The sequence below is a fragment of the Apodemus sylvaticus genome, chromosome X, assembly GCF_947179515.1.
Source record: "Apodemus sylvaticus chromosome X, mApoSyl1.1, whole genome shotgun sequence".
Taxonomy (NCBI): Eukaryota; Metazoa; Chordata; class Mammalia; order Rodentia; family Muridae; genus Apodemus; species Apodemus sylvaticus.
This window is the reverse complement of record NC_067495.1, coordinates 121700337-121718712: the sequence shown is the minus strand read 5'-3', so window position 1 is coordinate 121718712 and position 18376 is coordinate 121700337. Positions and strand designations below refer to the sequence as shown.

The 18376-nt window shown below is 37.9% G+C and overlaps 1 protein-coding gene across 3 annotated transcripts in view; it reads left to right on the top strand.

Annotated features, from left to right (window-relative positions):
- The window catches only part of Tenm1 (teneurin transmembrane protein 1), a 576328-nt gene extending 564468 nt beyond the window's left edge, over positions 1–11860 (top strand). For all 3 annotated transcript variants that reach the window (XM_052170726.1, XM_052170727.1, XM_052170725.1), the window contains 4 exons: positions 6145–6532; positions 7370–8590; positions 9119–9261; positions 11102–11860. In XM_052170726.1, coding sequence (XP_052026686.1) covers positions 6145–6532; positions 7370–8590; positions 9119–9261; positions 11102–11860 — 2511 coding nt within the window. The remainder of the gene's footprint in view (positions 1–6144; positions 6533–7369; positions 8591–9118; positions 9262–11101) is intronic.
- The last annotated feature ends 6516 nt before the right edge of the window (positions 11861–18376 follow it).

Below are 18376 nucleotides of genomic sequence, written 5' to 3'. Positions count from 1 at the left end.
CTTCTGGGAAAGCTTTTAGAATGTGTAATCTGTATTCTGAGCAAGGGAAATCTGCATCTGACAGAGCAAATCTTTCCTCTTTTGAATTTCAACAAAGAATGACTGGGAAAATCCTGTGGCTAAGGACTACATTGAATGCATTAAAACATTAACTGAATCCAAATATTTGATAACATCTACACGTAGTCAAAATGTTTCATAAAGAATTTGCTAATAACTTTGGTATATATGCACATTTTAAAAACATATATATGTATATTTTTTTAACCTAATAGTTTTCCTTCCCCAGCTCCTCCATGTGAGTTGGGAAGTAGCCAACAGTCCTTAGGGGCATGTAGCAGGTTATAGCCTCTAGAGCACCAGAGTGTGACCATCTAAGCTAATTGCCTGCAGATAGTAATATCTCAGCTTCCTAAGACTCTCCCTTTTATGCCATCTATATAATAACAAAATATCTATTGAAAAGTTAAAATCCAACCCAGCATGCAGTTTTCCCTGACACTGGTGAGGAGATATGGTCTCTCTTTTCCAAAGTAACTGTTTATTTCATCACAGTTTGCTTCGGGAGTCACACACAAAAATATTCATATCAGTTCCTTTTTATACAATAAAATATTTAGTGGGTACCAGTTCCTTAAAAAAGAAAAGAAAATAAACAGCCCAAAGTAGTAGCACATACCTGTATCGCCCTAACAAGGTTGAGGCAAGAGAATCACAAATCCTGTCACCATTTCTCAAAAGCAAACAAAAAGGGAACAAAAAAAAAAGATGGAAGACCTGTTGACCTAGAATAGTAAGAGAAATTTCAATGACTTCTAATTGCTTATGGACCAGTGAAACAAGCCAGATCATTTGGCCTTTTACTTATTGCACATTTTTTTCCTGTGTAATTTATTCTTTAACTAGAGGAATAACCACAAAAGTCCAATCCTACAAAATACATAATTATGGAATGGTTTCTTACTTATAAAGCGGTTGCATTCATGAGATTTCCAATCACGTCATCCATATTCTTGCCATAATTTCCTAATTCATTCTGAAATTGATTTTAGTAGTATTATTATCACCAGTGATAAATAACTAATCCACTGACCAAATGAATGGCCTCAACGAAATAATTTAATATAAATCACAGAAACTAGATAATTGAAAATAGCTGACACTTACTTCGACTTGATGGTAAATCAAAATAAGAGCAAACAGAAAAGAGGAAAGGAAGAAAATAAAAACATCTTTGAAATCTGGGTTCAAAGAAAGCTAGGGAACGAAGGTTGGATTTTTATGTGCTTTTCCAGGGGCTTGCTGTTCTGTGGCTCCTTCCATTCTTTCTAATCCTGTCTTTTAACATAGGCTTTACTACCACATTCTTTCGATGGTACAGGGCATGGGTGGTGATGCACATATTACTTCTCATAGTATACAGTAAGAATGCTCAAACTTTAAAAGACATTTTTCTTTACCCCCCAAATACTCTGGCATTACATCTGCAAAGCTCCTTGCTGTGCTGACACCATATATATTAAAAATCAGCATCGCACTTTTTAGACCTTATCATACAACAATTTCGTAAAAAAAGAAAGAAAAAAAGAAAAGAAAATAGTTTCACTTTCTCTAGAGTAGGTGAAAGTTAAGTTAAACATACCATTTTGTGAACAATGCTTTGTACTCATTAGGAAAAAAATAAGTATTTGGCTAATGGCTGTGGTTTCTTAAATAGTCTCTTCTCTATTAAGAAAATCAATTATTGCTTCTTAGTTTTTCTCTCTGTAGTCATTAATTTTCTGCCTAGATTTATGACACTTTTCTAAGTTAATTATATTTTGAAAACCAGTGCAAGGAAGTTTGTATTATATCTGATGTAAATCGTTCAGTTTCCTAACATCACTCTTACAAGCTTCATTTTTAAAGTGCCTTTAAATATATTTTATAATCATTTAATAAGAAGGTTTAGTTTTACGCATTTACAAAAAATTGCCTATTTGGGCTTGTTTTCAAGGCTTACTGGAGAGACAGACCGCAATCTTTGACTACAGTTCCCAGGTAGCCCCACACTGCCATCTGGTGGACATTTAGATGCTATACCTTTTCAAATTTCTACTTTCGTTTCCAGTCTTGTTCAAATAAGTACACAGCCATGATTGTTCTCTTTTATTTCCTTTCACAGAGATTTCTTTTAGAGTATAATAATCTATTTAAAAAACACAAGGCTCCAACTCTATTATTCGCACTAATAAGGAATAGTTTTTTATCCTGCAGTAGCACAGTGGACACTGGATAGACACACAAGCATTGTTTTGGAACAAACTGTTAATAATACCAATCCAAAGTGAAAAAGCAGCCAAATGGGGCTAAATGGTATTGTGACAACAAAACAATAGCATGCAGGAGATTTCTAATCATCTCTTCCCCGTTTTTTCCATTAGCAGGAAGGTAATAAAGCAGACTGGGGTGGGGGGGTGGGGAGGGTAGCTTTGAAGGCAACTCCAAGTCAGTACCGCAGAGAAACAGCACTGGTTTGCTACAGGCTACAGGAAGCGAACAGAGGAAAGGATACAATAGCAACGCAGTATAAATTTTTGGCAAAGCGAGTAGAGTTACTGGAATAGGCAGGATGGTGCTGGATAATGTGTGGCAGCCATATGGTGATTGTCCCTGGCCCACACCACAAGTGACAGATGTCATTTGTTCTTGGCAAACTGACAAGTGAGAGTGGAAAGGAGCTGGAAAATCAGACTTTTCGGGGTGGAAATAACACGAAGGTATTTTCACCAATTACTGCATCTACCCCACCCACTTCAGTGTTCTCCCACCTGCTGTCCCATTCACAGGAACAATTTCTTCTGGTTCTGAGGGAGTTTTGCATTGATGGAGAGAGGCCTCTCTTCCTGTCCCCAGACCTTCAAAAGAGTGTGCCTTTTATTCAGGAGGGTTTGTAGGTCACAATGGTGGAACTGCAAGATATGGCAAGCTGCAGGGGCTTCATGGGTAGCGAGGTGACAGGATTTCTGCATCTGTTTTGCATCCCCAGCATGATGGTGATGGGAAAGAAATGATAACTAAATGAGCAACTGAAAAAATCAGGAATTCTCACAAGGAGGGATGTGCCCTTGAGTAACATACATATAGTATTACGTCATGCTTCTGTCGTTTTCTAAAAACGTCACATCGCATCTGTTTAAGGAATTAGCATTCACAATTCTTTGTGTGACTTGCATGTAGAAAATGATGCCTATTGTCTTCACGGCATAGAGCTCAGAACCTGGACTTTAAATTTCTGTTGTTGTTGTTTTGTAATTCTCAAAAGGGTGAAACTCTTGTAATGTGTTGCATTAGAGGATCTGGGTGAATTTTTCATTTTTATTTAAAGACAAAAAGCACTGAGGGTGGAGCATAGTGAAAGTGAGTGCTAGCTACACAACAATAAGGACTTGAGTTCAAATCCCCAACACCTGCATCAAAAAAAATCTACACATATATAGCTTCACATTTGCCTGTAGCTCCAATGCTGTAGGCGACAAGAGACAGGAAGACTTGGGACTTGCTGCCCATCAAGATGGCTCCAGATTCATTAAAAGATAATTTCTCAGGAGAATAGGACAGAGAGTTAGAATAGGATACCTTGTGTCCTTTCTGGCCTCTACAAGTGCAAATACAGAAACAGATGCATTTGCCCACATATATACAAATTAAGCAGTCTCCTTAAAAAGAAATTTTAATTGCCAGTGAATTAGAGTGTTTCATAAAATGGTGCTTTGTGTGTGTGTGTATAAATTGATATTGACTTTCTTTTCCTGTGGTACTGGGGATTGAATTTACAATCTCATACATGCTAGGTATGTACTCTATCAGTGATCTATATTCTCAACCCTCTAAAAAATTATTTTGAGACAGAGTCTTTCAAAATAACTGAGGCTGGCCTTAAACTCACTTCCTATCCCAGGAAACCTTGATTGACCTTGTGAGCCTTCTGCCCTTAGCCTCCTGCGTAGCCTGGATTATAGGCCTGTACCAGCAGGCCTGACTCATGTTTCTGTTTAAGATTATAACAACTAATATTTATTAAACATCAGCTACAGACAAAGTATTATACTTTGACAAATAACTGATCTTAAAATACAAATTTACTGTGTGTTGGACAGGATATAACCAAAGAAGTCTTGACTTTTAATGCCTCTCTCTCTTAGTATTAAAACATGAATCAGACTGAAAAATGAAAAATGTTAAGTAAATATTGAAAGCGTGTACAATAATAGTCAACATGCAGCTTTTCAGGAAGACAATAACCATATAAAATCTATGCATTTCAGTGGATCAAAGTTCACACTTGATATGCCCTGTCCTCACTTTCCCTCCCTCCAATCCATCCCCCAAATAAGCAGCAGTGACCTTTTTATTATTCTTTTTATTATTTTAAGTTGCACTTACTTAAAAACAATGAAAAATATACCAAGTTAATTAAATCCTAGAAGCATAACCAAAAAGTGAAAAATCAATGCATTTTAATCTAAAATCTGCCCTTTTATATATTCTCATCTGATTTGTGATTAAACCACATCTACAGAACTCACATAGACAGCCAGTAAGGGTTAAGGATAACAGTGAAATTTATCACACTCACAAATCTTCTTCTTCACCTCACTGTTTGCTTTCCAAGTATTGGTATATTTACTATGGAACACACACATTTCATATACATGAGAGGGGAAAATGGGAAAGTTTTCAGATTAAAAATATGGATGAATTATCCCTATGAAGATGGTGAATCCCAAAATTAAGTCTTTAGGAATTTCATCACGAAGAAAACATTACTAGTGACAGCGCATACACTTTTAAGAGATTGAGCAGAGGCAGGGTTGGGCGCTGCACAGCACTGTCTTCCAGGCATAACATGATTGTAGCACTGTTAAACTCATAGCAACTATAATGGCATGCACAAGGTAGAGCACACTAACACCCTGTCACGGAGAAACACTGAATCTTCTTCCTGAAGATTCAAAGGCAAGTAATAGTTACTAAGGGGAAGGACACAAGAGGCCACCACATACCTTGGGGACCTAAATGTAGTCAATGATTCTGAGAGAGGGAAACACATTTTCTTCAGTGGTGTAGCCACTGTTTAAGGTGCCGAATGCAATACACACACATGCATGCATGGTCCAGGAAGAGCATATGAACCTCCACCCCAAGGAACAATTTACAGTGCATAGCTACTAGTAGAGGGAGTGTCAGTTTTCTTTAGAAGTATGGTTCATGGTAAATTGAGAATGCTCCAGGGGTTAGCCCCACACCCATGCCCGTGGCAGCACTAATTATGCTCAATGGATACATTTTATATTTTTTAATTGGATATTTTATTTATTTATTTATTTATTTATTTATTTATTTATTTACATTTCAAATGTTATCCACTTTCCCAGTTTCCCCTCTGCAAACCCCCTATCCCATCCCCCCCTTACCCTGCTTCTATGAGAGTGTCCCCCACCCACCCACCCACTCCCGCTTCCCTGCCCTCACATCCTTGTTTCTCACTCCTCAAGTGTCTGTGCTATGACATGCCTAAAACCTGACAAATGGGCTTAAGACACAAGCCTTAAAAGTTCATACAAGTTCTGGATTCAACTGCATTCTTACCATTCACTATTACCACCCCAAAACCACACACATTCCAGCCATATGAAATTCCTCTCTATCTGTGAGGAAAGGTCATTTCATAGGCTTCCTTAATTTTCAGCCCCTCCTAATGCTGCAGCCTTTACCAGAAGTACTCTTTCTTTCCTTTTGAACAACGCATCTCCCTGTCTTTGCCTGCCCAAGATTATTTAGGTTTCAACTTGAATCTTCCTTCCTAAGTCTGGGATAACCATTCTTCTACTTTCCTGAGGTCATTTACACTTCCCCTGTCTTAGCTCATTTCACACTGTATTATAGTTACTTGGTGACTTGTCTTTCTTTTCCATTAAACTGCAAATTCCATGATGGTAGATAACATTATTGTGTGCTACCGTATCCACTGGGATCTGCCACAGTGCCCGGCACATAGTAATTACTGGAAACATTTGTGTTAGATGGATGAATGTGTATTTCTCCTCATCTCTTAAACATTAGTGGTACAAATAATAGTATTTTGTTCTTGTCTCGTTTCAGTCTGTGATGCTTCTCTTACACAGCCAGCGGCGTTACATCTTTGAGTATGACCAATCAGATTGTCTGCTGTCAGTCACAATGCCTAGCATGGTGCGCCACAGCTTACAAACCATGCTTTCAGTGGGCTACTACCGTAATATCTACACTCCACCAGACAGTAGCACCTCTTTTATCCAAGACTACAGTCGAGATGGCCGACTGCTACAGACTCTGCATCTAGGGACTGGGCGCAGAGTTTTATACAAGTACACAAAGCAAGCAAGACTGTCTGAGATTCTCTATGACACCACTCAGGTCACATTAACGTATGAAGAGTCTTCTGGAGTGATTAAGACAATACACCTGATGCATGACGGATTCATCTGCACAATCAGATACAGGCAAACAGGTTTGTTATGAAACGGGGTAGCAGTATACCTCAATACCTATATTCTTTTATATTTTTATGATCACATTCATAGAAAGAAGGGCTAACCTCTCATGCTAACTCATGTTTGAACAAATTTTTGTTTTCCTTCTCATACTATCTTCCATTCTAAATTTGAAGCATATTGTAGTCTAGCTGAAAGCTGATTCCTTAATAGCACACCATATATTTCTGTCTCTCTCTCTCTCAGCTTTCAAAACAATTGCAACTTCACTACCTACCTTGGCCCTATACTTGTTCATACCCCACCCCCGTATCTTTCCAGAGATCTGTGTATAAGACATGAAGCTCAGAAAGCAGCTCAAGCCCTAGATAACCTCTATAAGCTTCAGTTAATGACAAAAGTCAGATCTCTGGGATTTATTTCAACCTTGGTATTCATAACATGCCCAAAGCCAGTTACTTGAATGTTGGACATTGTGAGAATCTAACCATCTGACTTTGTAGCAAAGGTTAACTAAAATGAATGCATTTTGCCAGTGATGATAGCAAAACATAATAGCAATTTCTTCCCTCTAGGCTACTGGATAGGTTATTATTTTGATAGTCTCTATAATTAAATTGATCTGTAACTGTGCTATGTAATATTTTCTGTGTCTAGTGACAAATGCTACACACACACACACACATAGACACACACACATATACACACTGACATGCTCAGGCATCAGACATCAGAGACCAATCTATAAAACAATATGATTTTGAATATAAAGGTATCGATATTTAATCAAAAACTCTGTGATTATGCCTAGTTTATCAGATGGTTATTTCTCATTTTTATTTTGATTTCTACAGGACCTCTCATTGGACGTCAGATTTTCCGATTCAGTGAAGAAGGTCTTGTGAATGCACGGTTTGACTACAGTTACAACAACTTTCGCGTCACCAGCATGCAAGCTGTGATCAATGAAACCCCTTTGCCCATAGATCTGTACCGATATGTTGATGTTTCTGGTAGAACAGAACAATTTGGAAAATTCAGTGTAATTAATTATGATCTAAATCAGGTTATAACTACAACAGTGATGAAGCACACCAAGATCTTCAATGCCAATGGACAAGTCATTGAAGTCCAATACGAGATCCTAAAGGCAATTGCCTACTGGATGACTATTCAGTATGATAACATGGGCCGGATGGTCATATGTGATATAAGGGTAGGAGTAGATGCCAATATCACAAGATACTTCTATGAATATGATGCTGATGGGCAACTTCAAACTGTTTCTGTGAATGACAAAACCCAGTGGCGGTATAGCTATGATCTGAACGGAAACATCAACCTTTTGAGCCATGGGAATAGTGCTCGTCTTACTCCTCTCCGCTATGACCTTCGAGACCGCATCACTAGACTAGGGGAAATTCAGTATAAAATGGATGAAGATGGCTTTCTGAGACAGAGGGGAAATGATATATTTGAGTATAATTCTAATGGTCTGCTGCAGAAAGCCTACAATAAAGTTTCTGGCTGGACTGTACAGTATTACTATGATGGGCTTGGGCGACGCGTTGCCAGTAAGTCCAGCCTAGGACAGCATCTCCAATTCTTTTATGCAGACCTTGCCAACCCTATAAGAGTTACTCATCTGTACAACCACACAAGCTCAGAGATTACATCTCTTTATTATGATCTCCAAGGTCACCTTATTGCCATGGAGCTAAGCAGTGGTGAAGAATATTATGTAGCCTGTGATAATACAGGCACTCCACTAGCTGTGTTCAGCAGTCGGGGTCAGGTCATGAAAGAGATTTTGTATACACCTTATGGTGACATCTATCATGATACATACCCTGACTTTGAGGTCATCATTGGTTTTCATGGAGGACTGTATGATTTTCTTACTAAATTAGTGCATCTAGGGCAAAGGGATTACGATGTTGTTGCTGGCAGATGGACAACACCTAATCATCACATATGGAAACAGTTGAACCTTCTTCCTAAACCATTCAACCTCTACTCCTTTGAGAATAACTACCCTGTTGGCAAAATTCAAGATGTTGCAAAGTATACCACAGGTATTTAAGTGGAATTCAATTAAACTGAACTTGACTTCACTTACTGCTAGCCAATCTTATTACATAGTCTCAATATCGTTGTAGAGATGTTCCCTCTGCATGTCCCATTTTCCAGAATCAGAAAAGCATGGAACTTTTCATCAGATGTAATGCTTTTCCTTCCTGGTTTGCATCCCTTTAAGCTATTTCTGTGCTCTAGCCTTAAAAGCTTGCCAAGGTACTCTCAGAAAACAATCAGGATTGTATTGCATGGAATAAATCCATGATCACAATCCAGGTGGTCTTAAAACCGGTACTGGATTATGAGTTTCACTACAGTGAACTGAGCCTATTCCTAATATTGTGCACAGATCAATAGATTTCCCTCCATAGGGGAATGGGTATTGTTTGAGTGAATCAAATAAGGGGGAATGCTTACTTTTCCTTCCCAAGGTTGAAACATTTACAGCAGAAGCAGATCTTTCAAGTTGAGAAGTGCCTTTTTAATGTCATTGGTTTTTTTTTTCTTTTAAATTTTGTGTCTCACAGACATTGGCAGTTGGCTGGAGCTCTTTGGTTTCCAGTTACATAACGTACTACCTGGATTTCCCAAACCAGAACTAGAAAACATGGAATTAACGTACGAGCTTCTTCAGCTTCAGACAAAAACCCAAGAGTGGGATCCTGGAAAGGTTAGTACAAATATTAGCCAAAAAAAGTGATTATTTCTTTGAGGGGATTTTTGAATGATGTATGAGGAGCCATCTGCAAGGAAAAGATCAGGAAAGTGGAGTTTTGAAAGGAGAAACTAGTCGATTACTGACAATGGCACAAAGGAATTGAATGTCTTACGTTCTAAAATCAGCTAGCAACAGCAACAATGGATTATATATGGAGAAAAACTGCCAAACAAATTAAGAAGTGTGCCTTAAGAACACAAAATAACAAAATAAACCTGTTATTTATGGGGCTGAAGAGATGGCTCAGTGGTTAAGAGCACTGACTGCTCTTCCAGAGGTCCTGAGTTCAATTCCCAGCAACCACATGGTGCCTCACAACCATCTGTAATGAGATCTGATGCCCTCTTCTAGTGTGTCTGAAGACAGCAATGGTGTACTCATATACATAAACTTGTTTTTTTTATAAAGAAAGACATATACAGGTTTAATAAACAAAGATATTATGTTTTAGAGTGATAAAGTCTTGAAGAACTATGAATACTGAAACAAGAAGGTGTTGGCAGAAGAGGACAATGAGATACAAATAAAAAGGAAAAGAAAGGAAGAAAACAAAACTGAAGTTTGGGAGAAACTTGACGTTTAGGTCAAAATTATAAAGGAAAGGAAATTCTAAGTAGATAGATATTGTAGAGCTATTTGTATAAGAATTTATGATATATACACAGTTTTTATAACTCAAAGTTATTTTTAAAACTATTAATCAATAAATAATGTTAATTTTTTTTAAAAAAATATTGGTCACTAGGAGGGTTATTAGTCTTTTTTCTTTGTTTCTTAGCAAGTTTGAAAGTTGCCCAAGTAAGAAAAATATGTTAAGTATGTGTAAAAAGATGAGCATGTGTCTTTCATATTTTTCAGGGTTTTTTCTCATTTATAAGACCATAAATGATTGAAAGCAAGAATTGTGCTTTATACATTTTTCCCAATCTCAAAGTGCATAATGTGTCACTCTATGTGCAGTAATAACATCTGTTTAGTGTCAGTTACCTTGCTGAATATAAGATCTATGTTTTGAGGGAGCAGGCCTATTTAAACTTCCTTCTATGCACCTCCCTCCAAAGGTTAAGGAACATCACAGAAGGGGCACAAAGATCATAAGAAGCCGAGGTTAGAGGGGACTGCTAGAAAAAAACCTGTGTATTCTGGACATGACAGGCAGTAACAGTCAAAAACTTTCAACGACTCTGGTTGTCTACACCAGACCTACGCAATCTCAGTCTAGTCTATGTTCCAGCATAGAGGTGAGACTCACAAGGCCCCAATCCTAGTTGATAAGCTATGGGCATTCAGTGACAATCAGGGGATGAGTGAGCAACTCCACTTGGACTAATCAGACTCAGTACAATGTACAAATATGAGTTGGGAGTATTATATGGGGGGGGGAGAATTACCTGGGAGAAGTTGGAAGGGAGGAGTAAGGAGTAGATTTGATCAGCATAAAATACATTCATGTTGAATGGGAATTATTTCAGAAACTGGCTACCACAAGTGAGTGCTGAAAAGAAAAAAAAAAAAAAAACACAAAGTTCCTTGTAGCTGTGAAATTGTGGGATACCGTGTTTGAATATATTTTCTTACACTCAACTAAAACAAGATGTAAGAAATCAGTACCTGTTAGCCATCTGTTTTCCCAATCTTGGTTGTTGATATTCCAGGTTTTTCTTTTAATAATGACTAAGTGATAACTTTAGAAGAGGAATCACCCCTTGCCAGCCTTTCCTTTCCAGTAATCAGCAGGCATCCAGCAGATATCTAACCCTGTGCTGCCTTTGCCCTGTGCCTTCTTTCCTAGATGATCCTGGGCATTCAGTGTGAGCTCCAGAAACAGCTCAGGAATTTCATATCCTTGGATCAGCTTCCTATGACTCCTCAGTCCAATGAGGGGCGGTGCCTTGAAGGGGGGAAACAGCCGAGGTTTGCTGCTGTCCCTTCTGTCTTTGGTAAAGGTATAAAATTTGCCATCAAGGAGGGCATAGTGACAGCTGATATTATAGGAGTAGCCAATGAAGATAGCAGGCGTCTTGCTGCCATTCTCAACAATGCTCATTACCTGGAAAACCTGCATTTTACCATAGAAGGGAGGGACACTCACTACTTCATTAAGCTCGGGTCTCTGGAGGAAGACCTGGTGCTCATCGGTAACACTGGGGGGAGGCGGATTCTGGAGAATGGTGTTAATGTCACTGTGTCTCAGATGACTTCAGTGTTGAATGGGAGGACTAGACGCTTTGCCGATATTCAACTGCAGCACGGAGCTCTGTGCTTCAATATCCGGTACGGAACAACTGTCGAAGAGGAGAAGAACCACGTGTTGGAGATGGCCAGACAGCGTGCAGTGGCCCAGGCCTGGACTCAGGAGCAGAGGAGGCTACAGGAAGGGGAAGAAGGGACTCGGGTATGGACAGAGGGAGAAAAGCAGCAGCTTTTGGGCACTGGGAGGGTGCAGGGGTATGATGGGTATTTTGTCTTGTCTGTTGAGCAGTATTTAGAACTTTCAGACAGTGCCAACAATATTCACTTCATGAGACAGAGTGAAATAGGCAGGAGGTAACAAAAGAAATTTCTGCCTTTGCGTCACCAAAGACTGCCTGTTTTTAAAACAAAAGAAAACAAAACAAAAAATGGTTTATTGTATTGGTTTTCTAGATCAGAACTCTGTATATGTAAATATGGAGGAAAAACATATCCAACTGCCTTTCAATGTGACAGAAGATGGTATTTTAATATTGTTTGTTTAAACTCTTTAAGAAAATGACAGAGATTTTTAGTTCTTGTGTGGCAGTATTCAAAAGAACACAAGCTGAACTCAAACAGCTAACACAAATATTTTCAGAAAGCACCACTTTCAATTTGTTGAGCCATGCATATGTTCAACCCCACATCAAAAGAACCCAAGGCTCTCAATTTCTATTGTGACACCAAGGTTCACATCTAATTGTTGGCAGAACTTACAGGCTCCTTAAAGATGTGGTGCCATTAGTTTCTAAACCTTGCATCTCAAAGACTGCCAGCCCCTTCACATTGTCCAGATCTGTTCTAGGAAACTTAAAAGGAAATCTAAAATGTCTTCAAGCACCATCTCCTGGAGTCAGAGACTGTTTTCCCTCCTTTCCTGATTTTTCCTCCTTGCCTGTTAAAAAGTAAATGCCATGTTGTTGTGCTGTGTTTTGGCGTGTGGTGGCTGGCTTCAGTCTACCATACCTTACTGTAGGTGTGGTAGGTAAGCAAGCTGAAGAGCCACTGGTTTGCTTGTGTATACGTGATACCAAAGCAGCTGGTTGATGTGACCTCTCTCACATAATCTGTTTTGACTCAATTTTTTCTCCATTTGCCCAGCTGTATTGGCATCGTGTAAGCATAGCTTTTATTAACCTGGGTAGGAATTTCTCATTTATATATAGGATGTGCTTTGGTCATAGTTTCACATTAGTAATTCAGTATTTATACACTAATCCAATGGTTTGCGCACATGAAAGGTAATATACTAAAATGGATGGTTCTGATACAAAAAAAAAAAGAGGCTTTAACAGGTCTGTGTGCCTGGGAAGCTGAGAAACATATTAACTACTGATGCAGAAATTCTTGAGAGCCAAAACCTTAGAAACAATAGACCTTGCATTACAGTGAAAATGAGATGAAAGCCAACATAACAATAGTTGCTGCCTCATCATTTCCTCCCACTTAGAGTCATCTTTCAAATGTACAATTTTGTATTGAATCTCTCCCAGCCATATGTAGAAAATTGAATTAAGTGAGTCCTTTCCAACTTAAAGCATTTCATCTAATTACCGAGGGACAGACTAGTTTTTCACCAATGTAATTTATGTGGTTATTTTACTTCTCTGTCTTTAATCCACGTGTGTTTGTTTAATATTTTTCCACCTAGGAAAATAACTATTTTCAGGAGGGGTTGTTTGTTCCATAGTCGCTCAAAATTTAGAGAAATGTCAGGTTAATATTAATAGCTGCTGCAGTTTTCTCAATCTCTTATGAATCCAGCAGTAAAAGAAGCCACTTGGTGAGCTGAGAGATTTGTGCCCATTGACAAAAAGGCAGTTTATAAAATGCTGTGTAATTGCAAGTTGCTGCAAATGAAAATTCATGACAGCACAGTGTGCCCAGTAGAAAATTCCCAGGAGCCAGCTTCTACCCTCGCATCACCCGATGAACATTTGCTGTGTCTGGAGGAGAATTTATGATAGACTGTTCATTTAGATTCTTTCCAGCTACTACCTAAATACAATATGGGGTCATTGTCCTGCTTGTTGCATTGGAAATATGCAAAGTCAGAATCCAGGCTCATGTTAAGATTTTTTTTAAAGAATCTGACTCTCATTATACAAAGAATGAAGGAGAGAGGCCCCAGCACATAGTAGGGGAGGGTGTATTGAAATATTTCATTGTTAAAACCTTCAGGTTCAGATCATCTCATACATGCGGTGAGAACAGGGGTGGAAGAGAGAGAGAATGCATGATGAACTCATCATTTATCTTTGTAATGGGAAGCACAGCAGCTCAAGATATTACTAATCCAGACTAAAATCCCAGTATAGGGTTTTTCCTGAATCAGACTTGTGTCATCAGTATAGTATTCACAATGGAATACTGACAAGTTTCGCACACATGTTGAAAATTTGAATACCTCCACATCAACCTAAAAATAGATCTTAAGTTCCTAGAACCTTTTAAGTCAATGGGAAAATAATTTGTTAACTGTATATAAAAGTGCATTCTTAAATGTGGTGTATTTGTATCACTAACCCAATGTGTCAATCTTGGAGTCTATTTTGCTTCTATTTTAAGTGACTGCACTCTTTTGCAACTCACTCGTGAGGTATCATTTTCAAATCGATTTAAATATCCATTAGAAAGAAATATTTGGAGCTATTCCTTCATAGTAATTACCTTGAACTGTGCGATTCTAGTTTGTAATATGTATTTAGTTAGTTTGTGCCTTTGGTTACCTAAAGTTATATTTGTATTATATTCAGGAAATGCACTTTTTATCACTTACAACTGTGGTTTTAATACTGCCTTGAAATATTATTGTTCTCTTTACAACTCCTAAAGTTTTGAGGAGGAAAAGAAAAACCAAAAGGTTTTTAGTACTAACAAGTTGCAAATCTAAGAGAAACATTTTAGCATTTCATAAAAAGAACATGGAAATATTAAGTATACTGCTTCCTGTTGGCAGGGTAGGAAGGATGCTTTCACTGAGTTTTAGTTCTGAAGTTTAAATGAGAGGACAAATCATCTGTGTTTCCTGATGACAGTGCAGCTTTGAAGGGAAAAATTCATGAAATTTCTCACACGCAAAAGGCAGGTGGCTCACAAGACACAGCTACATACCACTCAAGCAGGTTAAAGTGAGAAGATAGTATTTGATGCTCCTGTGAGGAACGTTCTGGGAGGGATACAGGAAATACTCTGTGATTGCTTCTTTTCCTTAGGCCCATTTCACTGGTGTGTTTTTGGTTTTAACTTGTTTTACTGTTGCACTCTAAAGATCCAAATGAGCTGAAAAGCTCAAAGTTTAAGAGGTATTTAAATACAGCTATTTTTAGTTGTCATTCCAATCACTGTTTATTAGAAGCACGATTCTGGAAGGAAAGAGAAACACAGCTCAATTCATTATTTCACCAGAACACTTGCCATAGAAATAAGTATATGTTTTATTTTTAACCCAGCAAAATAATGTATAAAATAAGGATGTCATTTATTCGCAAGCCACCTAGGAGTTCTATAATATATAGACTGCATATATATGAAATAATATATACAACATAGCCAAATATATGAAAACTTGACAACATATAATTTGAAATTCACATACTACCTACAGAGAAAGGTATAACATTCCATTACAACTTTCCTTAGAATTTCAGTTTCCATCATTAATTTCTGCATTTCCTTTTTCTCTTCCTTTCCCACCAGACCTGTTCCCACAGTAACTTTACCAGAGAGTCCAGGAAAAGTTTTTGCATTTCTGCAGATCTGTTTTCATTAAGGTCAATTTAGTACAATTGCAATGAAAAGCAAAAGTATAATCATCAAGAATCAAGAAAAATTGGAGGGCATGAAGTGTATTATAGCTTGTAGGGAAACATGTGGCTGTAGATTGAGTGAACCATTCTTGTTTTCTTGGAGGAACTCACATATATATAGCAACCTGCCTAATACTTCAGATCTCAGACTACTCTTCCACAGCCTTCTGTAAGGTACTTTATTCTGCAAAGAAAACAAAACAAATAAAAAAAGAGCAAAAGAACAAAAAGAGAAAAAAAGAGAAAAACAAAAAAAAAACAATAATAATTCAACCACAAAACAGTGACTTATTTCAGTGTGTCCTTTGTGTGAAAGCTGTTAAGGACCAAATATACTACTGTGTGTAAGAAGAAATTGCTTCCTAAACAGTAATTGAACATACTTAGAGTTAAACTTGCTGTGGATTTTGTCTTGGCAGTTGTCATCTTACATTATTTGTCAAAGGAAATGTGTTTGGCAGTTAAAAATCTTTCCTTAGATTTAGTGGTGGACTTTAACCTCTTAAATAAATGTTAGTATATCAGATTGTGTCCTTGAAAAATATTTTACGTGTATGAATCATGACAGTGTCTAAATCTTTACTGTTCTTCTGGCAAAAGCATTGGTAAGAGAAATGGTGAAAAGGAGAAGTCCAGCCTTTCTGTCAGAAAAGGACTCTTTTTAGCTGCTTCCTTTCTCATGAAAAGTAAAGATGTTTACAGTGTATGCCAAGATTTTCAGTTTCTATGTAACAACAGTTAGAGGTTCTAATCATACTGAAAATTGTGTTCTAATGGCCTGAGCCGTGTTGCTAGGAAACAATAGGTTCCAATTTTGTATTCCTGCTCTCCTGTGCTGAAAAGTGACTGGATACTGTACAGGTTCATGTTCTCTGGCTGCAGTTCCATGGTCTTTTGCATTTTGCTCTGGTTTTCAGGCCGGAAGCATGCATTTTTTTCTACAAGAGCATCACAACAACATGCTGTAAATACTTAAGGTTAAACATTATGTGTCAATATTTGAAAGAAAAGTACTTTGAATATTTCATTTTTAAAAAATAAAATTGCAAATGAACATTGTGTCCCATTTTATTTCACGCGCCAAACTGCATCCCCAAGTCAATCTGTTCAGCTGAGATAGGAAAGGGGGCTCCTTGGCAGGGAACAATAAAGGCCACATGATTTTGAAAATGTAGGCGCCGAAATTAGAAAGGCAGAAGTCCCTTCGTTTTTATTTTTCATACAAATGGGATCAGTGACATAAATGATTATCCAATAAACAAACAAGAGTGACTGCAGTGAATCTAAATACCTCTAGGTTATGACTTTTTAAGAGGCTTACTCTTTTTTTGGTGCCTTCCTCAGCAATAAAGGAAAATTAAATAAAAAAAAATAACCTGGTGATAGAGAGCTAGAAGACCATGATATCTTAATGCATTGCCAAAATTAAAGGATGGTTGGAGGCAGAAGTGACAATCATGATAGACTATAAAAAGAAAGAACAGCTCCACATAGACCCTACACCACAGGTTTTGACAATTAACACTTTTTACAGAGACATTTGTAAATGAGAGTGGGAAATCTGGCCAATAGGACTTCAGATGTTTGACTTGATAGTAATGGCATCCATATAACTATATAGCATTCCTTACTGAAATTTGTCATTTACAACACTTCAAAATGCCCTCCTGCTTTTTCTACTAGTTGATTATATATTATCTATCACTAGCATATATGGCATTATATATATATATATATATATGAATATATATTATATATACATATATAAGACATCACATGTATGATGCAAACTATAAGCAAGAGAGCAGTGAAACAACCAAACTGGACCACTCCCTGGGTGGCTGCCAGCCATAGCGATCTCTTGAGAGACAGAGAGAATAGCAAAGGGCAGAGAAAGCCCTACAGTATTTTTTAAGAGATGGTTGTTGCAGTGAGTAGGAGCCTGGACATTAGAGTAGATGGAGGAGGGTATGAACAGAAAGAATGAGGGGTTGGGTGTTTTCTAGCATGGGAACTAGATGCCCTGCTGCCAGATGTAGCCAGCTGTACAAGCAAATAAGGGAAGTCTGGACTCTTCCAGACCAACAGATACCCACCCTTCACTCGTTTCTAAGGCATGCTGATTTTAGGCTTTTATTCATCAGTCATCAATCCTTCTGCTTAGCCCAGGTTGTAATTTAAACTTTGTTAGTGTCACTGGCATTTTGGGGCCTCACTTTGGACTTGACATACACATGGAGATGAAATGACTTAGGAAGCAGAAGATACCCTTGCCTTAATACAAAGGAAGAAAGTGTTTACTTTCCCCTGAGTGTTTTTATTTTTCAAATTGTGCATTCTAGCTGGCTCTTGTATTTAAAAAGATTGAAAAACTGGAGATTGCTTGACCCACCTGTTTGCAGTCCCTGTTGGCTATAGTGAAGGGGTGTGTGATGGTTTGTATATATATGCTCATCCCAGGGAGTGGCACTGTTAGAAGTTGTGGCCTTGTTAGAGGAAGTATGTCGCTGTGGGGATGGGCTTAGAGAGCTCCCTCCTAGATGCCTGAGCATGCCCAGTCTGTTCCTGACTTCCTTTGGATAAAGATGCAGAACCCTCAGCTCCTCCTGCACCATGCCTGCCTGGATGCTGCCATGCTTCTGCCTTGATGATAATGGACTGAACCTCTGAACCTGTGAGCCAGCCCAATTAAATGTTGTCATTTATAAAAAGAAAGAAAGAAAGAAAGAAAGAAAGAAAGAAAGAAAGAAAGAAAGAAAGAAAGAAAGAAAGAAAGAAAGAAAGAAAGAAAGAAGGAAGGAAGGAAGGAAGGAAGGAAGGAAGGAAGGAAGGAAGGAAAGAAAGAAAGAAAGAAAGAAAGAAAGAAAGAAAGAAAGAAAGAAAGAAAGAAAGAAAGAAAGAAAGAAAGAAAGAAAGAAAGAAAGAAAGAAAGAAAGAGAAAAAGAAAAATTGGCAGGAGCCCTGATTTAACAAAGGTTTGTCTGTGTTCCTTCCCTGCTCGCCTTTACCTTTAATATTTGAAT